The sequence below is a fragment of the Balaenoptera physalus genome (genome assembly GCF_965194825.1).
Source record: "Balaenoptera physalus genome assembly, chromosome: Y".
Classification (NCBI taxonomy): Eukaryota; Metazoa; Chordata; class Mammalia; order Artiodactyla; family Balaenopteridae; genus Balaenoptera; species Balaenoptera physalus.
This window is the reverse complement of record NC_138904.1, coordinates 5,956,733-5,982,357: the sequence shown is the minus strand read 5'-3', so window position 1 is coordinate 5,982,357 and position 25,625 is coordinate 5,956,733. Positions and strand designations below refer to the sequence as shown.

Here is a 25,625-nt window from a genome sequence, read left to right as displayed (position 1 = left end):
GAACCCACAGATACGAAGGGCTATCTGTGGGACTCGAGCAGCCTCGGAATTTGGTAACCAGGGCGTGGATCCAATCCCCACTCTCCAGTATGTACCAAAGGATGACTGTATTTATCAATTTCAAATTAGAATTGTATGTGAATGTGACATATTAATATTAATAAAACAACATATTAATATAATACTGAAAATGTACACATCTCATGTAAGGAAATGAAAATGTACACACACAGGAGGTGCAGACATCTTAAGCACAGAATAGTAACCACCATTTCCTGACTTCTAAAATTGAAGATCTGTTTTACGTGTATTTGAATGTATACAGATGGAATCATACAGTTTGCATTTGTCTTCTCACAGTGAACACTGCATGTGGGAAACCCGTCCATCCTGTTGCAGGAAGCAGTGATTCATCCATTTATATCACTGCACAGTCGTCCCTGGTACAGCAGTTGATGGAGATTTGGTTTGTTCAGATCTCTTCAGCAGTTGATGGAGATTTGGTTTGTTCCAGGGATGGGCTATTCAGAATGGCCCTGCTGTGAACAGCCTATGAATCCATGTCTCTTGATGCACATGTGTACCTATTCCCCCGCAGAGGTGGGATTCTTAGGTCATAGAGGATGTTGACCTTTAGAAGATACCGAGAATTTCCAAAGTGGCTGGACCAATGCACATTCCCACCAGGAGGGTAAGATGGTCCCCACTGCCCCACATGCTTTCCCCCATGAGGCATGTTCCATCTTGCTCAGTTGAGCCTTTCCGGTACGTGTGATATGATGGCTCAGTGCTGTTTGAATTTGCATTTTTCCGGCCATCCAGGCGTTGAACACCTTTTCATAAGTTTACTGGCAATGGAGCTCCTGTTTTTCAAGGCACTTTTCAACTGTTTAGCCAGCCTGACCTGCCAGAGTCCTTTATATGTGGAATATATGAGTCAGCTGCTGGTTTCATCTCAGTATTTTCTACTTTTATTTTTTTCACATTCTTAATAGTTCTTACTTTTAGAGATTATCAGTTCATCATTTTGTTTCCTTTAGGCTTACGGCTCTTTGTGTCCTGTTTAAGAAATCTTTGCTTATGCCAGGGTCACAAAGATACTCTCCTTATCTCCTAGGAGTTATACTGTTTCATCTTTCTCTAGCTTTTACCCAGATTTGATTATTGTTGTAAGGAGCTAGTGTAGGGCATCAATGTCCTTTAATTTTTCTTTCCCTCTTTTTTTCCCCCCAAACAAAGAACTTTTTATTGAAGTGTTAGTTGATTTACAATGTTGTGTTAGTTTCAGGTATACAGCAAACTGACTCACTATTACATATATATATGTCTATTCTTTTTCACATTCTTTTCCATTATAGGTTATTACAATATATTGAATATAGTTCCCTGTGCTATAAAGTAGGACCTTGTTGTTTATCTACTTTATATACAGTAATTTGTATCTGCTAATCCCAAACTCCTAATTTATCCCGCCCCCACCCCCTTTGCCCTCTGGTAATCATAAGTTTCTTTTCTAAGTCTGTAAGTCTATTTCTTTTTGTAAGTAATTTTATTTTTATAATTTTCTTTACATTCACATATAAGTGACATCATGATATTTGTCCTTCTCTGTCTGACTTCACTTAGTATGATCATCTCTAGGTCCACTCATGTTGCTGCAAACGGCATTACTTCATTCTTTTCTATGGCTGGGTAATATTCCATTGTATATTTGTACCACATCTTCTTTATCCATTCATCTGTCGATGGACACTTAGGTTGCTTCCATGTCTTGGCTAGTGTAAATAGTGCTGCTACGAACACAGGGGTGCATGTATCTTTTTAAATTATAGTTTCGTCTGGATATATGCCCAGGAATGGGGATTGCTGGATCATATGGTAGTGCTATTTTTAGTTTTTTGAGGAAACTCCATACTGTTCTCTATAGTGGCTGCACCAGTTTACATTCCCACCAACAGTGTAGGAGGGTTCACTTTTCTCCACACCCTCTCCAGCATTTATTATTTGTAGACTTTTTAATGATTCTGACTGGTGTGAGGTGGTAGTTCATTGTAGTTTTGATTTGCATTTCTCTAATAATTAGCAATAATGAGCATCTTTTCATGTGCCTATTGACCATCTGTATGTCTTCTTTGGAGAAATGTCTATTTAGGTCTTCTGCCCATTTTTGGATTGGGTTGTTTGTTTTCTTGTTATTAAACTCTACGAGCTGTTTGTGTATTTTGGAAATTAAACCCTTGTTGATTGCATCATTTGCAAATATTTTCTCCCAGTGCATAGGGTATCTTTTTATTTTGTTTATGGTTTCCTTTCTGTGCAAAAGCTTGTAATTTTGAATAGGTCCCATTTGTTTATTTTTGCTTTTATTTCTATTGCTTTGGGAGACTGACATAAGAAAACGTTTGTACGATTTATGTAAGAGAATATTTTGCCAATACTCTATCCTAGGAGTTTTATGGTGTCATGACTTATATTTTAGTCTTTAAGACATTTTGAGTTTATTTTTGTGTATCATGTTAGAGAATGTTCTAATTTCATTCTTTTACACGTAGCTGTTCAGTTTTCCCAGCACCACTTATTGAAGAGACTGTCTTTTCTCCAATGTATATTCTTGCCTCCTTTGTCATAGATTAATTGACCATAAGTGTGTGGGTTTATTTCTGGACATTCTATCCTGTTCCATTGATCTATATTTCTGTTTTTCTGCCAGTACCATAGTACTTACTGTAGCTTTGTAGTATAGTCTGAAGTCAGGGAGCTGTGATTCCTCCAGCTCTGTTCTTCTTTCTCAAGATTGCTGTGGCTATTTTGAGGTCTTTTGTGTTTCACAGACATTTTAAATTTTTTTGGTCTAGTTCTTTGAAAAATGCCGTTGGTAATTTGATAGGGATTGCATTGAATCTGTAGATTGCCTTGGGTAGTATGGTTATTATAACAGTATTGATTCTTGCAGTCCAACAATATGGTATAACCATCCATCTCTGTCAACTTCAGTTTCTTTCATCAGCGTCCTATAGTTTTTGGAGTACAGGTCTTTTGCCTCTTTAGGTAGGTTTATTCCTAGGTATCTTATTCTTTTTGTTTTTTCCCCTCTCCATGGAAATCTTTAGTAAAAGGCAAAAGATTTATATGATCTGAAGAGAAACCAGAGTATGAATGGTATTTTATTCTTTTTGATGCAATGGTAAATGGGATTGTTTCCTTAATTTCTCTTTCTGATAGTTTGTTGTAGTGTATAGAAATGCAACAGATTTCTGTATATTAAGTTTGTATTCTGCAACTTTACTGAATTCATTGATGAGCTCCAGTAGTATTCTGGTAGTATCTTAAGGGTTTTTTTATGTATGGTATCATGTCATATGCAAGCAGTGACAGTTTTACATCTTCCTTTCCAATCTGGATTCCCTTTCTTCTCTGATTGCCGTGGCTAGGACTTCCAAGACTATGTTGAATAAAAGTGGCAAGAGTGGACATCTTGTCTTGTTCCTGATCTTGGAGGAAATGCTTTCAGCTTTTCACCGTTGAGTATGAGGTTAGCTGTGGTTTTGTCATATATGGCCTTCATTATGTTGAGGTAGGTTCCCTCTATGCCCACTTTCTGGAGAGTTTTTATCATAAATTGATGTTGAATTTTATCAAAAGCTTTTTCTGCATCTATTGAGCTGATCATATGGTTTTTATTCTTCAGTCTGTTAATGTGGTGTATCACACTGATTGATTTAAGGATATTGAAGAATCCTTGCATCCCTGGGATAAATCCCACTTGATCATGGTGTATGATCCTTTTAATGTGTTGTTGGATTCTGTTCGCTAGTATTTTGTTGAGGATTTTTGCATCTATGTTCATCAAAGATACTGGCCTATAATTTTCTTTTTTTGTGGTATCTTTGGCTGGTTTTGGTATCAGGGTGATGATGGCCTCTTAGAATGAATTCGGATGTGTTCCTTCCTCTGCAGTTTTTTGGAATGGTTTCAGAAGCATAGGTATTAACTCTTCTCTAAATGTTTGATAGAATTTGCCTGTGAAGCCATCTGGTCCTGGACTCTGGTTGTTGGGAGTTTTTAAATCACAGTTTCAATTTCAGTACTGGTAGTTGGTCTGTTCATATTTCCTATTTCTTCCTGGTTCAGTCTTGGGAGATTGTACCTCTCCAAGAGTTTGTTCATTTCTTCTAGGTTGTCTATTTTATTGGCATATAGTTGCTTGTAGTAGTCTCTTATGATTCTTTCTATTTCTCTGGTGTTGGTTGTAACTTCTCCTTTTTTCATTTCTAATTTTATTGATTTGAGCCTTCTCCCTTTTTCTTCTTGATGAGTCTGGCTAAAGGTTTATCAACTTTATCTTTTCAAAGAACCAGCTTTTTAGTTTCTTTTATCTTTTCTATTATTTTTTTAGTCTCCATTTCATTTACTTATGCTCTGATCTTTACGATTTATTTTCTCCTACTAACTTTGGGGTTTGTTTGTTCTTCTTTCTCTAGTTGCTTTAGGTGTAAGGTTAGGTTATTTTTCCATTTTTCTTGTTTTCTGAGGTAAGCTTGTATTGCTATAAACTTCCCTCATTGAACTGTTTTTGCTGTGTCCCACAGGTTTTGAATCATCATGTTCTTGTTTTCATTTGCCTCTAGGTATTTTTTTATTTCCTCTTTGACTTCTTCAGTGATCCATTGGTTGTTTAGTGGCATACTGTTTAGTCTCCACATGTTTGTGTTTTTTTGCAGTTTTTTTCTTGTAGTTGATTTCTAGTCTCATAGCCATGTGGTCAAAAAACACAATACCATTTTTCTTTTCCTCTTCATCTCCAACTGATTTAGTGTCATTTACTTGAAAAGTAATTCTTTCCCCAAAGCCCTGTGGTGCCATCTTTGCCCTAAATCAAACATATATGTGCAAGTTAATTTTTGAACTTTTTGTAGAGTCAACTGGCGTATTTTCCATCTTTGTGGAAATACCACATTGTCTTAACTACTGTAAACTTAAAAATATTTTAAATAATAGTCCTCTAGTTTTTTACTTTTTCAAATTATCTTGACTATTCTTGGTGCTTTGTATTTTTATATAAATATCTGCATTAGTTTGTCAATTTCCACCAACACCTTCTGAGATCTTTACTGAGATTACAGTTAATCTCTGTGTCAATGACTGGAGAATTCACATCTTAAAAATCTACAAATATATCATTTTTTCAGGATTAAAAGTTTTCTCTCAGCTGTGTTTTATAATATATCACATAGAGGCTATAATACCTTTTAACATGATTATTTCAAGGTATTTGTGTTTATCTTGATCCTATTATAGATGGCACACTTTTCCTCCATTTCATTTTCTAATTTTTGTTGCTGGCATATATAAATATATTTTATTTTTTTATATTGATATTTTATATTTTTATATTGACTGTGAATCCAAATATATTGTTAATATTACTTTGTCCATTAAAGCATTTCATCTGATGATTCTTTTCCATTTTCTATAAAAACAATCACGTAGTCCATAAATAATGAGAATTATTTTGCTTCTTTCCCGTCTTAACGCTGGCTGAGACTTTGAGTACAATATTGACTAAAAGTGATGATTGTAGACATAATGTTTATTTAAGACATTTTTTTGGCTGTTTCATTTCTGTTTATTCAAAATAAGGATTAGTCAGAAGCACTTTTTTTCCTTGCTTTCTTCTTGGTTACTTGGTTGCTTATTTACTAGTAATTCACCAGAATATTTATATGGAAACAAGCTAACAGTATTATTTACAACTAAGAAAAGTCACTGCAAACAAGTGTCTATAAGCAACTATTATAGGTAGAACATTGTACAGTTGTAAAGTAGTACTTGGACCAGAATAACGTAGCGTTTAAGAATAAGTTCTTAAATAAGGGTGGGATCCCCTAGAGAGAAGAGGGACCAGGACCGGGCGGGAAGGAACTCCAGTTTCAGGACAAACAGGGGTGATGCAGCAGAGGACAATGCAAGTGAGTGCTCAGAGGAACTGGAGAAAACGGGGAGATTTGAGACAGAAGCCAAGGCGGGCAAGGGGTTTAAGAAGAGGGAGGGATGTCAGACACTGCTGAGACTGCATGTAAAGTGCCGGAAACGTGGGCCTGCAGTGATCACTCTTTAAATCCAGTGATGGCAGTGGGACCACTTCAGTCAATACCTCTGCACCAAAGTGTGAGGACTGGCTTAAAGGTAACATATGAAAAGGCTGTGGAGCTTGTTTTTTTAAAAAGCTACCTTATGCTACTGATTTTAAAATGAAAGGGGACACAGTGGATACTCACTACTGACAGAGTGTGTATGTGAAGATTCGTGTAGTCACTACGATTTATTTGTGACCCCCTAGCCAGTACTGGGGGGCGCTTGTGTGGTCCTTTGTGGGGATGCTCGTGCAGGGAGTGGCGATGGGCTTGAGTCGCCCCACGTACACGTTCCCACCTGAAGCTGAGGGGACGCTGCCCTCTCGTTTCCGCTCTCATACTGGCAACACATCCTTTGCACGGTCTGTTTAGTGCCATGGGTTTCTGGTCTGTTTTGTTGCATTTTCTTGCTCTTTGTTGGAGATTTGTTCTGGTTAAAGTGGCCCCAAGCATAGTGGTGGAGTGCTGCCTGGTGTTTCTCAGCCTTCTCAGTGAGAGGGCGACACGGTGCCTTTCGATGAAGATGTGTGGCTGGCTTGTCCCCCTCCAGGTGTGAGTTCAGTGTGAAGGAATCAGTAATACGGTGCATCCAGAAGAAGGAAGAGAAAAATTGCTGATTTATACATGAGGCTGCCTGTGAGGTGCCGGTCACATTGGTAGTGTGTGATGAGGTTCTGAAAAGGTAAAAAAGTGGCTAAATTTGTCGTTTTTGAGATGGTGATGGATTAAAAAGAAAGTACAGTGGAAGCGTTATTGTGATACTGAAAGCAAAAGAAATTTACCATCCTGCTACCCAGGATCATGAAAATATTTTCAACTAGAGTTTTTTAAGTAAAGAGATGTTACAATTAATTATGACTTTATAAGAAATATATATTAAATAAGTTTTTTAAAAACACACATAAAATAAAATTATGTATTGATTGGCTGGCAAAAATGTGGTGACCAGAAGCTCACAGGAAACTAACACTGTATTTCTCCAAGAAACAGCCATCCAGGATTTGCTAATTCGGCATTCACGGTGATTTTCTAAACCCAACTTGCGTGAATAACGAGAACTGACTGTGTAGACCCACATGAGAAACGCATGCTAGTTCTTGATTAAGCTTGGAAGAGTGTGGACTGCTGTGTGTGTGTCTGAAAAAGTGCCGTGAAGGACAGCCTGTTCATTTTAATCATGTTTTAAAGAGTGGGTTTTATTCGGCTTTGGTGAAGGCAACAGATCCAGAGACAACGGCCACTGAGAAGGTAGTTTGTTACTCACAGCCTCCAGGAGCAGGGACCCTCCACACCACTCAGGCCACACAGGGAAGCACCAGGGTCGGTCAGGAAACAGGAAACTGTGCTCAGGAGCCTTTACTCTGGGGAGTAGGAAAGGCAAGATGGTCTCAGGATTGGCTAGTTTGGATACTTTCGGTGGCTCTGGCGCAGGGGCTGTCCCCAGCTGCCTGGCACCTGGCCCTGGGGTGACGAGGGTGGTGGCCCAGAGTGTGAGGGCCCCATAGAGGAGGTGCTGGGGAGGGGGCTCTGGGTCGGCTGGTCTGCACAGGACACATAGGCCTGCGGGTGCATTGTTTGCTATCTGGGCAGTGGCCACCCTGGGAGGGCAGTCCCGGCAGGGTCGGCAAGGCTGCAAGATGTCAGAGCATCACAGATACAGAAAACAAAAAGGCATGATTAAATAAGAGGCAAGCTGAATGCAAGGGCAATTGAGGGCAGGGATCAAGGGTGTGGTTTTAGAAGCGCTGAGTTTGAAAAGCATCTACATGGGACAGGAAGTTGGGAACACCAGCTCCCCCAGGGAACAGCTCAGGTGAAGGCAGAAACGCAGAGCCGGCTTGGAAAGCCTTGGGCTTCGGTGAAATTCTTCACGGAGGTGGCAGATCCAGAGAGAGCGGGCGTGGACTCGGGCAGGGCGGCCTTGAGAGCTGAGGGGTTCAATGTGTTGCTCGGTGCGTCTTCTTATGAAAACACGATTATGCTGTCAGATATGTGTGGGGTTCTTAGGAGACCTGGAGCCACGGGTATCAATTACACATCTTAGAACTGGAGTGCAGCAAACTGGAACCCAGCCCTGGCTGCTCCAGACCAGGGAATGTCAGTCCTGCTCTGTGCCCGACTTTGGAACTTGCTACCCTGTCCAACACGGGAGCCACGAGCCCCGTGGAGCAGCTGAATTTTAAATTGATTTCAGTGATTTAAGAATTTGATTCCTCAGCTGCAGCAGCAATGTGGTGACGAGGGGTCACCACATACAGAAGCTTTCGTCATGGCAGACAGTGGTGTTGGACGGTGCCCTGCCCACCGTTACCCACACCGACCAGGCCCGGTGCCAGCCTCCTTCCAGGTTCCCCTCCGAGGTCAGCTCCTCCGTGAGCTGCGCCAGCGCTTGAGTGACAGTCGCAACCCTCTGCCAGGACGCCGTCCCTCTCTCGCCCTCCGTGTCCAGCCCCCTTAGGATTTAAGAGGCGTGAGAGCAGCTGCTCCTGGGAGGTTACTTCACTACGATGCCTAGAGCGGCACCACTTGTTGAAAGAAAGGATATGAATTCACTCAATGATTGACTTCAGACTTAATGTATAACGTACAATTCTTTTCTTAAAAAAAAAGCCCTTGATGTCTGCCATGTAAAAAGTTAAAAACCTCTAGTCAGGGGGTTCCCCTTTTAGCTAAACACCATTGGTGCCCGCTTGCTTGCTGTTTATTTTCTCAGATTGAAAGTTCTTCTTTTCTCGTTCCAAAGTGCTCGGAGCAAGTTCCCACCAGACGCACCCAATTTCATCCAAGAGTTTTCCCCTCGGAAAACCTCCATCAAACACTTGGCCTGAGCATTCGGACGAGATGCTAATCACCCAGGGAAGCAATGCCTTTCACACGCGGGGACACACTGGGGTGATTATTCAGCCCAGGATTGCCCGGACCTCCTTTCCCACACTCAGCGACCGGCTTCTCATCACGGTGTCTGTTTTTCCACTCGGTCGCCCAAAGTAAAGACACGTGCAGCAAATGCACTGCTCCAGCTGGAAGTGGAAACGTTTAAGGAGCCCGTGTGCTGGGCTGGCTTTGAGAGCCGGCCTTGTTTCCGTAGCGATCGCACACACCCACTGCAAGGGTGCGCTTACCGGGAGGCTGTCCACCTTGTATCTTCTGATGAGGGGACCCTGTCACAGCAAGGCTCGAGACGGAGCACGTCTGAAGGGCCAGGTCTTCAAGTGGAGGGAGAGGCTTCTGTTCCTGCCTGGGCTTCACAGCCTCTCCATCAGCTTGGTCAGAAAAATGTAGGATTCAGAGACTTGAGACGAGTCTCCCGTATAGCCTAGGAAATAAGAGAATGGCTGGCTGAGTGTTACCCTTTGTTGGGGGATTTACTGACTGTGGACACCATGGCTAGGTTATTCTCCAGACCTCTGTGGAGTCATTTTGCTATGAGTTTTCTAATTAGTCTTTTCTCTGTGGTTCTCGTATTTCAATTCACTTTTCCTTTGATGGTTTATTACTTTTTCCCCCGACGTCACTCTGGTCAGAGATTCGGGAGCCCCACCTCCTCCGGTTGGTGTCCGCACTTCTGGATCACCTGCAGGACGCCGTCCTTCCCTCCTGGTCTGTCGTGCTTTAAGAACTTGCGTGCACTGTGGCTTGCAGACGTTCTTTCTGCTGATTGGCTGGTGTTGACCTTTCAGAGCCCGGTGGCAGTCGGTATCACGTGCAGTGGTTTCCAGAAGTCTGTGCCCACAACGAGTCTGCCGGGGCGGAGGCATCCTCGGGCATGACCCAGGTGAGGAGGTGGCCGACATGCCGGATTCTGAATGGCTTCTAGACTCACCTGATCGGGGGACAAAGCTGGACAGAGAGAGGTGCAGGCCATGTGCCAGTGGGTAACACGTCCTCACCGGGCTCCCTACGGGACCCATGACCAGGTGGGAGCGGGAGACACAGGGTCACCTGTTCACTCATCCCTCGGCCCTTCACAACCTCACACGTCATCAGTCAGCACAGGGCAGGCCCTGAGATGCGGACATTCAGGACACAGCTCGCAGGGAGCTCCCACGACACAGGGGAAACGCTGCCAGTCTCTGGGTGTTTCATCTTAATTGCACGAAAGCTCTGAATTGTTTTCTGGATTTTGACTTGGCACCATGACCTAAAAAGGTCTCATTTCCCCGGGGAATTTCTATATGACACTATCATTCATCATCTCCTTTGCTGCATCCCTAACTTCCACCAACTTGTCCAGGTAACGAAAGAGACGGCCCGTCCTGTGACGTTCTGCCCTTAAGGGTCCCAGAGATGCTCCTGCTGCAGCTCTCGTACATGTGCACGAAGCCCTGACAACTACCCCCTAGAATGGGCACGCACACCCAACAGCCAAAGGCGAGGAAACCTCGCACAAACTCGTTAGGCCCGTCAGTGTCGGCTCTCCTGTTAGCGTAAGGTTATACCCTCAGCCTCTCACTCCGCCGCAGTTGAGTCTGGTTTTCGTAATCCAGTTTAATCGCAGAGTTCCGGCCGGCAGCAATCACAGCCCTCCCAGAAGGGGAGGAAATACACTGCTCAAGAATGTCTTCTTTTCCGTAAGGAAAAACTCACAGCTAAAGCACGCCTGTGTCTCAGAGAAGCCCGAGTTAGCTTTTTTGCATTAAAAACTTAGGTGTCTATTTACAGCTTTACCCGCCGCGCTGCCTCCCACCTCCCCCCGCTGCTGCCAGCTCACCCAGGCTGGTCACGAGGGCTGCAGGTCGGCTGCTTTGACATGGAAGCACTGCCGTCCTGTCGGGTTCTGGAGCCTGTGTCCCACCCCGTGGGAGCCTCTCACAGTTGTAATAAATGAAAGCAGGGGCCCTGTCTCCTTTGCGCTTTTTACGAAAGCCGTGTTGCACACGTCCCATATATAGGAAGACAGCCTTGCTGGAGGTATGATTTCCTCTCCTGCCAATTTCGTACCCTCGTGAGATTTACTGTTAGCATATTCTCTCTCTCTAGGAAAATTACATGATTCTTCAAGATCTGTCATTTTCCTGCAAATATAAGGTGACCGTCCAACCCACACGGCCAAAGGGCCGCTTGAAAGCAGAAACCGTTTTCTTTACGACCCCGCCGTGCTCCGCTCTCAAGGGGAAAAGCCACAAGCACGTCAGCTGCCCCAGTGACGCAGGTACGTTTCATGCGAACTTCCAAGGTTGCGGCTGTGATGTTGGCAACTCTGTACACATTTCCAGACCGCATTTCACAAGACCCTACAAACCCAAAGTATCCCCCTTCCTAAACTGCAGCGTGACGGCCCCGTTGGGAGGTAACATACGTGCGAAGGCACGCGTCACTTCCTCATTGCAACAGCTTTGGCGAGACAGCCTTTGCTGGCGTATCAGCCCTTTAGAAATGAAGCCAAGGGTCTATGTACTGCTTGCGCTTTGGCGCACTTTATGTAAACGATTTCACTTTTATCCCGGCCCTCTGCCATGGGCGTTACCTCGACACGCTTTCCAAACGCCCCGTCTTTACCTTCCCAAGCCTCCCCTACAACGGGGGCAGCTATTCTCAGATGCAGACCCCTGAACGCCTTCTAGTAACTTCTGACAACTCTTGTAGTACCTTGAATATTCACCCGTCTCACTGCCGTCTCTCCTGTTCTCTAAGTGGCCAAGTCCCGCCAGATCACAAAATTCTTCCTCCGTCTCCCACCCCCAAAGCAGGACTCCCAACGTAGCCCGCAAGGGATCGGAAGCACTTGGCACGAAGGTGCAGGGCTGAGGCTGCCTCCGCACAGGTCGCCGGGGCGACCGCCTGACCCCGCGCTCCCGCCCCTGCCCCGGAGAGCGGGAACCCCACGGAACGTACCTGCCGCCGAGGGCCCCTGCGCGCTCTCCATCCCCTGACCCGGCCTTCCTCTTCCCGCTGCTCCAGGTCACGTTCATTCCAAAGTGCACGCCAAACCCGAGAACCTCTCGGCCTCCTTTGTGGTGCGGGACACGAACGTCACGGGGCGCTTCTCCTGGAAGACGAGCAAGGCCACCGTCCAGCGGCCCGTGACCGGCTTCCACGTGACGTGGGCCGAGGCCACGACCGAGAGCAGGCAGAACGGCCTTCCCAACAGCATCATCTTGCAGTCCCAGATCCTCCCGGCGGTGCGTGCCCCTCCCTCCCGGGCCCTCGGGCCGGTACCCGCGCCGCGGGGTGGTCACTCACTGTCGGCGCCCGCGTCCCATCACGCTGGGGCTAGTTGTTGCGTCGCGTGTGTACGCTTTCTTCTCCCGAGTGTATTACTTCGCAAGTACTGAAAGACACCACAAGTGCTGCTGTGAACAAACGGTCGTCTAGATGAACCATGATTACTGGAGCCCCCTCTTCAACACACGTCTCCTGTCGACATGCGATGCACGTGGTTTAACCGTTTTCTTCTCCTTTGTGAAGCCCGTGTCCCTCTGGCCCGAGTGGACAGGCCCCGTTTGAAGGGTTAAATTTGGGGGAAAATAGCTAAGAGAACCTTGTTCTTTCTCTTTGTTTCCCCGCTTCAAATCTGGCCAGAGCCCATAATGAGTTGGCCTGTCTTCCAGGCCACTAATTCCTTGGCTGGGGAAAAAACCCATGTATGGGCTTTTACCCGCTCTAAAAATGCTCTTAGAATACCCAACTCCTGCTCCAAAAAGAAAAAGAAAAAACAAACAAAAAAACCCCTTAAATCCCGGAAGGAAAAATTCCATGGAATTGGACAGTAATTTTTCTATGTGTGTATATATTAGGTTTTATTGAGTTTTGAGAAAAATGTGTTGGCATAAACACTGTTGGCTACGGGCACTGACAGATAGATACTGCATCTTAAGGAACACAGTGGGCTCGCTCACGGAAATGTGGATTATCAAGAATTCTTTAAACCATGGGAAAGTCTTAGGTTGAGGAATACAAAATGCGGTCCCAGGGGTGAGCCCAGAGACTGGCCCCGGCCCATCTTAACTCTGCAAGTGTCCCCAGCTGCCAAGAGCTGGGCTCTCAGTGCCGAGGCTGCCCGGCAGGGCAGGACTCTAGCAAACAAGGACAGACGTTCAACCGACCACACTGGGGTGTCAAAGCAACCGCACCCGCGTTTACACGGTGATCGCGGGCGTGCGGGCGGGCAGGAGGAAACGGGCAGAGAATGAGAGAGTCCATTGTGTGGCTCTGTGGTCAAGAGGTGCCTGACGGGCGCGTCCTCTCCTGTCCCCCCTCAGGATCGCTCGGTGCTCACGGTGCCAGGTCTGCGGCCGGCCACCCTCTACCGTCTGGAGGTGCAGGTGCTGACCGCGGGCGGGGAGGGACCCGCCACCATCAGGACCTTCCGGACCCCCGACCTCCCGCCCTCGGCTGCACACAGTGAGTGCCGGGGGCCCCCGCGAGCCTTGGGGACTGCAGGTTCCTACGGATAGGGAATTCTCTCAACCTGAACTTCTTCCAGCCCTTTGTATGTGCTTTTCCTGGCGGCCACGCCTGCTGCCCGCAGCCCACCTTACACGCTTCCTGGCCCTGCTCCCTCTTCCCTCCCTTCCTTTCTGTTACTTCCTTTTCCATACTTCCATTTTTTTCCCCTGCATGATGCATGCTTTCTCCTTGTCTGTCTTTTAACCACAGATACACATGGGGGGGAAGAAAAATCTATCATCTCATATCAATCTGAATTTTTTTTTTTAAATTAAGATGTTCAAATATGACAAAATAGCAAATGGTATTTGGCTACGGGGCTTATTTTCTTATTACATATGTTGTTACTATAATCTATATTACATGAATTTTCTTCATAATATGACCCAAATCAATCTACTTGACTTAATGCTACGTTAAAAATAATTGTCACCTATTGTTTCAAAACAATGAGCCTCTTGTTGGTTTTTAAATTACGCACTTTGCTTTTCCAGCTTAAACCTTTGACATGGCTTTTTAAGTTTATGTGTTGAGAAGAAAACTGAGAAGTTGTTCTAGTTTTACTTCTGTTTGTTTTTTAAAAAATGATGGATCAAATTTGCCCCAACAGCTTTCTGCACTTCAAATTTAAAGAAAAAAACCATCACCGTGGAAGAGCTTGATGGCCCCTTACGTTTATAAGGGTTGGGTGAATGCGGTCCCGATGTTCCTCCACTGAAATTCTGTGTAATATAAGAGCATGTGTTAAGTTTTAAACTTTCTTGAGGAAATACAAAGGATTTTGGCTTGCTTATATAATTGTAAGCCTAAAGGAAGGGGCTTGTCTTCTTTCTCTTGTGATTTTTAGCGTTAGGGAGGGAACCAAAGAGCGGGGGGGAAGGCAGAGAGAAAAGAGGGAGAGTGAATGTGCCTCTGCACTTTCAGAGTCAGGAGAGGAGGGAGCGCGTGCCCGGGGCCAAGGCTTTCACCACAGTAAACGCGCTCCTACTGTCCGTTCAGCCAGCCGGGTAAAGCATCACAACCGACTGATAACGTCTGCTCTGTCTCCCTAGGACCCCACCTGAAACACCATCATTGACACCATTACAAGCCTCCTCCAGAAAGATACTGACCTGTTCCCGGAGACGTCTGAACCCCGAGCAAGCGTGTCAGCTCGCAGACCTTCGAGAACCGGCCGCGCCCGCTTACGGGGGCGCCAGGCCTTTCCCATAGGACCTCCCGCCCCATCTAACTTTACTGCACTAAACGCTTCTGTCTGTCTCGGACGCGCCTGGACACCAGGGACAAGTGGTGAGACGGTGGAGGTGGACACAGTTTCCTGTGAGAATGGAGAATACGAAGGCCAGGCCTGTTTCACTGCAAAATCTGTTTCCATATATGGTTTAGCTATAATCTCAAGTGAATTACTGCAGATCTGAGACTTCCCTGAATTTAGAGCAGCAAATTCTCAAGAGAAACCGGCGTAACAAACACACAATTTATACACGTAATAAGCATACACATAGTAACTAAGCATCAAGTTACTCAATAAACATTTTGAAATTAAATTATTGGTTTGGTTTGCAAAATCGACTGAAGAGTATACAGTTTTTTTGGCCCTATTTATTCAAATACTTCTTAAGATGATTTTTATCACGTGATTTTTTAGCTGAAAACTTGTTACCTGCAATATGCCCATTAATTTAGACTTAAAATGTTCCCACTTCAAGCACCTAAGCTTCATTTTCTACAAAGGCAAAGAAGAGTTCAGCCTGTAAATGAGGATTTAGGGAAGACATCCACAGCAGAAAGGAGTCAGTGCCTTACGCTGCTATCCAGAGTCTGCCTTGGAGAAACTAAAAGTCTTTTCTGGGGATACTTTTTAATATTTCATCCTATACTGTAAGAGATTTTCCTGATACGCTATTTCTGCTTTTCCTTAATGTGGGAAACGGCTGCTGATGTGCTTTGTTTTGCAGCTTTCATGTATCTAAAACTTGACAAAACCTCTTGCTTGAAATGAAAGAATCCCAACTATTGAATATTTTCAAGTCTTTACTGAGATTTGCCTTTTCTTAACGAAAGCAAGCTCTTTACATGGTAGAATACTGTCCGTAATGTAGAAAAGGCGGAAGGGCTTTGGTTGGTGGAGAAGGACAGCTACTTGCCTTTGACTAACCTTCCTTCACTCCTCCAAATGTATTATACCTTATTTGAAAAATTTCCCAGGTTCCACGCTAAGCCCTCAGAGCATGAACGCAAGTCAAACACGTGGTCAGTATACAGTATTGCAGGGTATGTTGCGGCAGCCTTAAACCAGAAATGTTTAGTTTAATATAGTTTTTTCCTCGAGGGAATACCCATATGTGTGTTTTGAAACGGGCACGTATGTGTGTGTGTCCGCGTGCTTCCGTGTGTATACGTATACACATACGTGCACACACACATACGTACACACACATATACCTTGAGGACGGATCTGTGAACAAATTGTTTTCCCAGCTCAGCAATGGTGGATGAAGACACAGTTCTCCTAAAGATCACTAGGGTCCTCTGTTTTCCCCGTCAGTACTGACACTAAGAGAAAAGAGCAACTTATCAAAATTGAACATTTTAAAGGATAGGCTTCCTCATTTCATTACCTACCTACACAAGTAGAACGAGGAAATTTTCAGTACACTTTTCTTGGGTTTTCACGGTGGGACTTGGAACTGGTCGTTTTGCTACGTTTCCCGAAAGCCTGCGGGCACCCTGACCGCTCCCGGTGGGGTGAAGAGGAGAGAGAATGTGTTGGCCTTGTGAGGCTTCCCACTCTGTCTGAGAGCAGGTGCCATGCAGAACACGGACAGACCCTGTCGGTTACCAAATCGACGCCCAGCCTCAGGGGACACAGTCTGTAGGCATGGATCCCTGAAAGAGGATATTGAAAACTGCTTCCTGTGCGTTAAAATTGTTTAAAAGTCGATAAGGCAGACAGTGTTCTGCAGCTTTGGACACGCGGCTCCGTGGGAAATCTCAGAACAGAAGTTCACGGCACTTCTGGCTGGTTTTCTGCAGCTCCTAACGTGGCCTGGGATGGACTTTAGCACAAGGTGTCATGAAATCACCTGGTTCCAAGAGTTACAAATTTTGAATGGAGAGAACAGGAACAGCCTTCATTTCAAACGCCCTTGAGCTTGAGCAAACACAGAGATCGTCTCTGAAACTATGATCTACTCTAGTGCCATTCCCAGCATCTGAATTTCAAATTCTTAAAACTTCAAAAATGAAAATTTCACATTATTGGCTACAGGCTTATCTTTTACCTTAATTTGTCATGAAGAAATCCAAGTATTCATGCCAGCAAATGTTTGTACTGTTGTATAGTTTAAAATGCAGGAGTATATACATAGATACAAAATATTATTAAATTATTAAATAAGCTTAATTTTATAAAATTTAATTATGTTTCTTTTGTCTGGGTAAGAGACATTGAGCAAATATATTTTCCGTTCAGATAAAGGTTCTGTAGCTTACACCTTCCTTAAAAAAATCTGAAGCAGCTCTTAGGAGCATTTCATTCTGCTATAATATTCAATAATTTAAATTTTATTAGTATTATTGGAAGAAAATGCTATTAATTAGGCAATGAGAGAAACCTGAGTTTCTTTTATGAATTTCAGTAATCTTCAATAATAGTCAAATGAACAAAAATAATTACTACTTTTTGAATTTTTAAAATTTGAGTGCCCTAATAAAGGGCTAAAAAGATCTGTTTCTTATTTTAAAACACAGTTTTAGTGGCTGGCTCTCTGATACGTTTTATGGAAATTAGATGCATTTCTCTCACATGATAAAAAGTATATTAACTGATAGTATTTACTCTCTAAAAAACTGAGCTCGTCAAACATATGACATCATCAAAGACAGGTGGCTAATTCCATGTACATCGAGGCTACACGCGCTCTTTTTACTTAGAACATTCACTCCTCAGTGATGGATTTATCTGTGCTACCCCTTGTTCTAAGTGGCCTCTATGGAGCAGTTTTTATAAACGAATGTGTGCCCTTCACGTCATCTAGTGTTTTAATATGACCTATTGATGACAGGTAACTTTCTGAAATGTTTATTAAACAAAATTCAAAGTTGAAAAATAGATCTATGTCCTAGAAAGCTGGAAGAACCTACACCCAATGTACAGAGCAGGGTTTCTGCACCGCAGCACTGTTGAGGTTTGGGGCTGCACGTTTCCCTGTTCGAGGGCCCCGCCCTGGGCGCTGCAGGACGTCGAGCAGCATCGCAGGTCTCCACCCAGCAGCTGCCACGAGCACCGCCCCCGGGGGGGGGACAACCACAAGCTCTCCAGTCATGGCCCACGCCCTCTGGGGGGTAAGGTCACCCCCAGCTGAGAATCACTGCTTCGTAATGTTTACTGAACAGATGAGAATTTGCCCTGTATGAGGAACCAAGTAATTCGCAGGAGTAGGAACGGCTGGGAAGTGATTACACTGGACTTCAAAGCCCTTGACTGTATCTTTTATCGCCACTGAAAGTCCGATCAAAAGGCTGAATTTGGACTTGAGTCTGTATCACGTGAGTACGAATATTAATTTTGTCCTACGAATCAGTCAGTGTCATTTGTGATAACGGCTTATTTACTTAATGCCCTTTCTTACACCATGTGCTGTGGAGTTCCTCAAGTTTACTCATTCCTACGATTGCAAATATCTCAATGTTGTTACGCAAACTTTGACGTCGTGACCAGAACACAGAGGCTAAATATCTGTTGCATGTACTTTAAGATTCATTTAAAATATAAATGCATAAAGATGGCGACTCTTATCTACGGTTTTGCATGGCCAGACTGAGCTTCTTACCTCTACTGAACATTTTAGCAAGTTATACACCATTCACAGGGTAATTAACAGAGGTCTGTATGTGAAGCTGTTATGACTTTTTCTTGACTTAATTATAGTGTGCAGATAACACAACGGCTACCTTCTCATCCAAATGGCCTGTAGAAATCATGTCCCTTAGAGAGGTCATTGAAAGTCAATATTTATTTATGTATGTAATAAAAAACGTTTGATTTCTGTGTGTGTCTATTATGTTATTTAGGGAGAAGTAATCTTGTAAAAAAAAATTTGTAAAAAACAAAAAAGCACTGTAAATAGGCTGATACTCTGTGACTCATTATTTTCATGTTAGAGTCTGTACATACTGATTCCGTAATAAAGGATCTTTAAACCCACACAGTGGACTAGACTCGTTTCCTGAAAACACACACACGCACACACACACACGCACACACACACGCACGCACATTTTCTTTCCATTTAAAAAGAAAAATTAACAGTTTCCAACGGCCCCAGAGAGATGCAAAAAGCCTCACTCCCCTGTCAGTACGAAGGGAATTTGAGGTCTGGTAAGTGCAACAAGGCAGCACGTCAGCCTGAAGAAGTTATCCTGGACTTGGACAGTTGGCGCTTCAGCGTTCTTTCATCGCGTTTACAGCCCTGACTCCTGATGGTTTTGGGGGCATTTTCTATCAATAGTCTACAAGTTTAAATCGCTCCCCGCCCCCAGGATGTATCCATAAAAGGCTAGGTATGTGCAGCGCTAATAAGCTTTCACCCACACCCCGGTGTTTTCAACACCAAAGGCCAGTGACGGCTGCGGTCTCCGCTCCCCGTGCAGCGTCTGGAGAGGTTCCGGCGGCCGCCACACTGGCAGGCGCTGTGCCCACAGCATCTCCACGGGGGACTTAGAAGAGTGTTCTTTCATAAAGCACGAGGAGGAAGGTGTTAACTTAGGGAAGCCGGGATTATTTTTCTCTCCATCAAATCACCTATTTATTTATTAGACACTCACTCAGCAGAAACGTCCTTAGTCTCTGCCGTTGCCTGGTCCCGCTCTACAGCTGGGACACTGACCAAGCCTGGCAGGTGCCAGGTTTTCAGGGGTCTTCCTCTAGGAGAAAGAGACTGGCAATAAGGACATCGCACGTGTGAAAAGCCAGGGGGTGAAAAGGCCGCGCAGCGCTGGGTTAGGGAGCGGCCGTGGGGTGCTGAGGATGGAGGTTCAGGCAGGACGCATTGCGGGCTCACCGTTCAGCTAAGCCCCGACGGATGGGAAGAAGCGGTGGCCGTGGCCGGGGACCCACACTGAGACGGGGGCACAGCCCTGGGGCGCGAGCCTCTCAGCTGTGCGTCTGGGGTTACTGCCGAGGGGCGTCCGAGCCACTTGTCCTGCCTTTGGTCTTTCATAGTCGCTACTTCAAAATGATGGGATTTTCCTGACAAAAATCACGTAATCGTTTGTTTTGTTTCTTTGTAATCAGAAGCCGTTACATGGACAGAGTCTGAAAATTACTGGCCGCTGACCAGAACGAACAAACAATGGTGATAGATTCTTAGTAAACAGTATTAGCGACACCTAAGAATCTGGACGCAAACGGTGCCCTGTTGTGTGACTGCATTTTTGTGAACTTTCTAGACCAGGAAAGTCCATGGAGGCAGAAGACAGATGGGTGGTTGCCTGGGGCTGCGGGGAGGGGATGGAAAGTGACTACTTCATGGGGGACGGGGTTTGCTTTTGGAGTCGGTGAGACTGTTTTGGAACCGGACAGAGGGGATGGCTGCGCACTTTGAACGTGAACTAAAGGCCACTGAATTACACACTTAAACTGGCCCGGTTGATGTCATGTGAGTCTTAACTTCAATAGAAACAAATACTGGCAATACCACCTCATTGCCAAACACAAACGCACGCATATATCGTGTTCAGTTTCAGCAGTAAGTGGAACTTATTTGCAGGGTAACTTATCCCTCTGATTTTCAAGTGAAAAGTAAGCAGAAGTGACGCCGCAGACGGCACGTTCCTGGTCTTGATCTTGACCAGGGAGAGTCTGGGTTCAGTCCCACTCCTCCCGGGCATCCTGTCGGAGGTGGCGCCCCTCCTGCCGCTGAGCCCCAGCGCCAGCTGGCTGAGCCACCGAGGCTTCAGCACCGAGGTCCCACCGGCCCCGGCCCCCCAACCTCCTCCCACCTGTGACGCTGCCCTTGTCCGAGCCGGGGTCTGAGGCGTCACCGCCCCACAGCTGCGGGGCCATTGCCCCTCCGACTGGTGTCCACCCTCCCTGCTTCCAGCCACCCCTGCCACGGGCGGAGGGACTGTGGGCTCCTGGCCCAGAGCCCGGGCTTGCGACTTACAAGAGAAACTCCACTTCCACACATTCTTGACCCCCTGAGCTAGACTATGGGGCTCACAGGGGTGGAGGGCTGGTGGAGGGCCGTGGCAGAGACTCAAAACCAATGAACGTTTTCAGTACGATTTCCTTTGCAGAGAGGCTTTCACACAGGTGTGTCTTGGGAACATGACTTTGTTATAAATTGGAGAACATATTTACGGACAACAGCCGCTTACGGAAAATGTCATGCTCGGCGAACTGGCTGTGGGTGACAGGGAGAATTTTTAAAAGAGTAGGAACTGGGCCCCCTCTTGTGCTGTGACACATGGAGTGTGACGGTCACGTTCCACCCCCACCCCGCCCCCCACTACAGTTTGCAGCCAGATCGGGGGCCGACAGGTCCCGGGAGACCCAGGCCCCAGGCGACAGCACCAACAATTCAACTCCTGCAGCCACTGCGCCCCTGCCCCAGCGCCAGCCAACTCCACACTGCAGCCAAGCACTAGGTCTGCAACGAACACAACGGACAAGGGGACGCGACCTTGCCTTGCCTCTGGGCAGGACCGTGGATGCCTGCACAGGCAGTGGGTAGGGTGCTGTGACCACGCGGGCCTCAGTGCTCCACCCCTCACCTCCCTGGGGACAGAGCACACACTTAAGGGCAATGGAGCCCTATCAAACCTGACCTTCAAGGCTTCTACTCCAACGCCTAGGGAGCAGACCCTGCCCCCCGATAGGGCTGTGACAGCCGTGGAGCAAAGGGGAGGCCCCGCCTGACATCCAGTGCAGGCTCTGGTCACAATGCCCATCGCGCCCCCTATCAAGGGGATAACGGCCAGCACAGCAAAGAAAGATGTGGCTGACAACCATACGAAAAAAGCCCTCACACCAAAAATACTGGACTCACAGTTGACATGGAAACACTCCCACGTACGAATACCCCTTCAGACCACAGGAGATAACTGTTTCTCCTAAATTCACAGAGACAAAGAAAGTAAAATGAAAAAGCAGACAAACTACACCCAATTAAAACAACAAGAGAAACCCCTGAAAGAACAAATAATGAAACGGACCTCACCAGTCTACTAGACCCTGAGTTCAAAAAGGAGGTAATAAAAATGCTAAAGGAATTAAGAAAGATTATTGATAGAAATGCAGAGTACTGTAACAAGGGAGTAGAAAGTATAAAGAGGAACCAGTCAAAATTAGACAATTCAATTGCCGAGATAACAACCGATCTAGAAGCAATGAATAGGAGACTAAGTAATGCAGAAGAATGAATAAGTGATCTGGAAGACAGAATAAGGGAAATCACCCAATCAGAACAGCAGACAGAAGACAAATGAACAAAATGAAAGCAACATAACGAGATCTATTGGATAATATAAAGCATGCCAACCTACACATAACAGGGACCTCAGAAGGAGAAGGAAGAGAAAAGGGGATCGAAAATGTATGTCAAGAAATTATGGCTGAAAACATCCCAAACCTAAAGAAGGAAACAGATATCCAGGTATAGGAAGCACAGAGGGTTCCAAACAAGATGAACCAAACAGACCCACACCAAGACATACCATAATTAAAATGGCAAAACTTAATGAGAGGATTCTAAAAGCAGCAAGCTAAAAATAGTCAATTACAAGTGAACCCCGACAAGGCTACCAGCTGCTTTCTCTGCAGAAACGTTGCAGGCCAGAATGCAGTGGCAAGATATATTCAAAATCCTGAAAGGGAAAAACCTGCAACCTAGGATACTCCACCCAGCAAGATTATCATTTAGAATAGACGGAGAGAAAGAATTTCTCGGTGAAGCAAAAACTGAAAGAATACAGCAATACTAAACCTATCCTAAAAGAAAAATGGAAAGGCCCTCTCTACCTAGAAAAGAAGCAAGAATCTATAGGAAAGGGAAAATCACAATAGGAAAAGCACATATGTAAAAGGACTGAAGATCACCTAGGTAAGCCAGTACACAGATTAAAAAAGAATCAAAACAATTCTGTAAAAGTGATTATAACTACAATTAACAGCAAAAGGATAAACAACATTAAGGTGTAAAATAGGACATTAAAATCACAAAATGTAGGGGAGGGAAGTAAAAAAATGTAGATCTTTTAGAATGTGTTTGAACTTATATTACTATAAGTCAAAAGCAAGTAGGTATAGTTATGGGTTAACATACCCAGGGTAACCACAAGTCAAAAACATACAAGAGATTCACAAAAGCCAAAAAGAAAGAAACTCAAGCATATTATAAAAGAAAACCATCACATCACAAAAGGAAAAACAAAAAAGAAGAAATGAACAGAGAAGAACTACAAAACGAACTGTGAAACAAAGTTTAAAATGGCAATAAGGACACACCTATCAATAATTACTCTAAATATCAATGGACAAAATGACACAATCAAAGGTCACAGAGTGGAAGACTGGATAATAAAACAAGAACCTACAATATGCTGCCTACAAGAGACACACTTTAGGGTGAAAGACATATACAGACTGAAAGTGAGGGGATGGAATACCTATCAGAACGGCTATCATCAAAAAGAACACAAATAACAAATGTTGGTGAGGATGTGGAGAAAAGGGAACCCTTGTACACTGTTGGTGGGAATGTAAATTGGTGCAGCCACTGTGGAAAACAGTATGGAGGTTTCTCAAAAACCTAAAAATAGAACTACCATATGACCCAGCAATTCCACTCCTGTGTATATATCTGAAAAAAACAAAAACATGAATCCAAAAAGATACATGCACCCCAATGTTCATAGCAGCATTATTTACAACTGCCAATATATGGAAGCAACCTAAGTGTCCATCAACAGAGGAATGGATAAAGAAGATGTGTATACACACACACACACACACACACACACACACACACATACACACACACAAACACACACACACACACAGGAATACTACTCAGCCATAAAAAATGAAAATATGCTATCTGCAGCAACATGGATGACTTGGAGGGCATTATGCTAAATGAAATAAGTCTGACAGAGAAAGACAAATACTATATGGTAACACTTATGTGTGGAATCTAAAAAATAAGACAAACCAGTGAATATAACAAAAAAGAAGCAGACTCACAGATATAGAGAACAAAGTCCTGGTTACCAGTGGGGGTGTGGAGGGACAATATAGGGGTTGGAGACTGGGAGATACAAATTATTGGGTGTAAGACAAGGATGTATTGTACAACACGGAGAATACAGCCAATATTTTGTAATAACAGAAAATGGAGTGTAATCTTTAAAAATTATATAAAATTTTTAATTAAAAAGTAAAATATTTAAAAGTAAAAATCATAAGTTAAAAAAGATATTTTCCTGCAACCTGAAAAAAAATGGGTCAAAGATCAAATTTAAGAGGAAATTAGAAAATACCTTGAGACAAATGACAATGAAAATACAACTTTACAAAAATCTAGGGGATGCAGCAAAAGCAGTTTTAAGAGGGAAGTTCTTAGCAGTACCTGCCTTCCTCAAGAAACAAGAAAAATCTCAAACAACCTAACGTACCACTTCAAAGAATTAGAAAAAGAACAAACAAAACCCAAAGTCAGAAGAAGGAAGGAAATAATAAAAATCAGACAGGAAATAAACAAAACAGAGATCACAAAAACAAAAAGATCAATAAAACCAAGAGCTGGTTTTTTGAAAAGATAAACAAAACTGACAAAACTCTAGCCAGGCTCATGAAGAATAAAGGAGAGAGGACCCAAATAAACAAAATAAGAAATGAAAGAGGAGAAATAACAACTGGTACTGCAGAAATACAAAAAATCATAAGAGAAAACTATAGTTTTCCATAGTTAGTTACATGCCAATAGTTACATGCCAACAAACTGGACAGCCTAGAAGAAATGGGCAAGTTTCTGGAAACACACAGCCTGCCAAAACTGAGTCAAGAAGAAATAAGTAACTGTAATAGACTGATAGCTAGAAGTGAAATAGAATCTTTAAAACAAAAACAAAAAACAAACAAACAAACAAAAAAACCTCCCAGCAAACAAAAGTGCAGGACTGGACATCTTCACTGGGTAATTATACCAAACATACAAAGAAAAACTTATACTTATTGTTCTCAAACTATTCCAAAAGATTGAAGAGGAGGGAATATACCCAAATTCTTTCTATGAAGCCACCATCACCCTGATACTAAAACCAGACAAGGACACTACAAGAAAGTAAAAGTACAGGCCAATATCTTTGATAAATACAGATGCAAAAATCCTTAACAAAATATTAGCAAACCAAATCCAACAATATATCAAAAGAACCATACACCATAATCAAGTTGGATTCATTCCAGGTTCACAAGGATGGTTCAACATACACATATCAATCAACGTGATACACCACATTAACAAAAGAAAAGACAAAAACCACATGATCATTTCAACAGAAAAAACATTTGATAAAATTCAGTGTCCGTTCATGATAAAAAAAGACTCTCAACAAAGTGGGTATAGAGGGAACATATCTTAACATAATAAAAGCTATTTATGATAAACCCACAGCCAACATAATTCTCAACAATGAAAAGCTGAAAGGCGTCCCACTAAATTCAGGAACAAGACAAGGATGCCCACTCTTGCCACTTCTACTGAACATAGTATTGGAAATCCTAGTCACAGCAGTCAGACAAGAAAAAGAAATAAAAGGTATCCAAATTGGAAAGAAAGAGGTAAAATGGTCACTATTCGCAGATGATATGATAATCAATATAGAGAACCCCAAAGACTCCATACAAAAACTATAAGAACTAATAAATGAAGTCAGCAAGGTAGTAAGAGAGAAAATCAACATACAGAAATCTGTTGTATATCTTTACACTAACAATGAAATATCAAAAAAAAAAAAAAAAGCAACAAGCCAATCCTGTCTAAAATTTCATTAAAAAAAAAATACCTAGGAATAAAGTTAATCAAAGAGGTGAAA

General features: G+C 43.9%; 1 protein-coding gene and 1 long non-coding RNA gene across 9 annotated transcripts in view; one reads left to right on the top strand and one right to left on the bottom strand.

The window, feature by feature from the left end:
• Window positions 1-15,095, top strand: part of LOC309653432 (anosmin-1) — a 189,743-nt gene extending 174,648 nt beyond the window's left edge. The window contains exons 10-14 of the mRNA XM_082448098.1: window positions 9,815-9,909; window positions 11,115-11,286; window positions 12,036-12,256; window positions 13,337-13,478; window positions 14,576-15,095. Of these exons, the coding sequence (XP_082304224.1) occupies window positions 9,815-9,909; window positions 11,115-11,286; window positions 12,036-12,256; window positions 13,337-13,478; window positions 14,576-14,601 (656 nt within the window). The 3' untranslated portion in view covers window positions 14,602-15,095. The remainder of the gene's footprint in view (window positions 1-9,814; window positions 9,910-11,114; window positions 11,287-12,035; window positions 12,257-13,336; window positions 13,479-14,575) is intronic.
• The window catches only part of LOC309653452, a 249,713-nt gene that overhangs the window by 25,801 nt on the left and 198,287 nt on the right, over window positions 1-25,625 (bottom strand). For 5 of the 8 annotated variants that reach the window (XR_014259171.1, XR_014259172.1, XR_014259173.1 and 2 more), the window contains 3 exons: window positions 12,318-12,405; window positions 11,970-12,123; window positions 7,399-7,495 (listed from right to left, as the gene is read on the bottom strand). This is a non-coding gene — a long non-coding RNA (uncharacterized lncRNA). Of the gene's footprint in view, window positions 1-1,530; window positions 4,871-6,986; window positions 7,496-11,969; window positions 12,124-12,317; window positions 12,406-25,625 lie in introns of those variants that run through there. The other 3 variants (XR_014259177.1, XR_014259178.1, XR_014259176.1) reach the window with 3 other exon arrangements.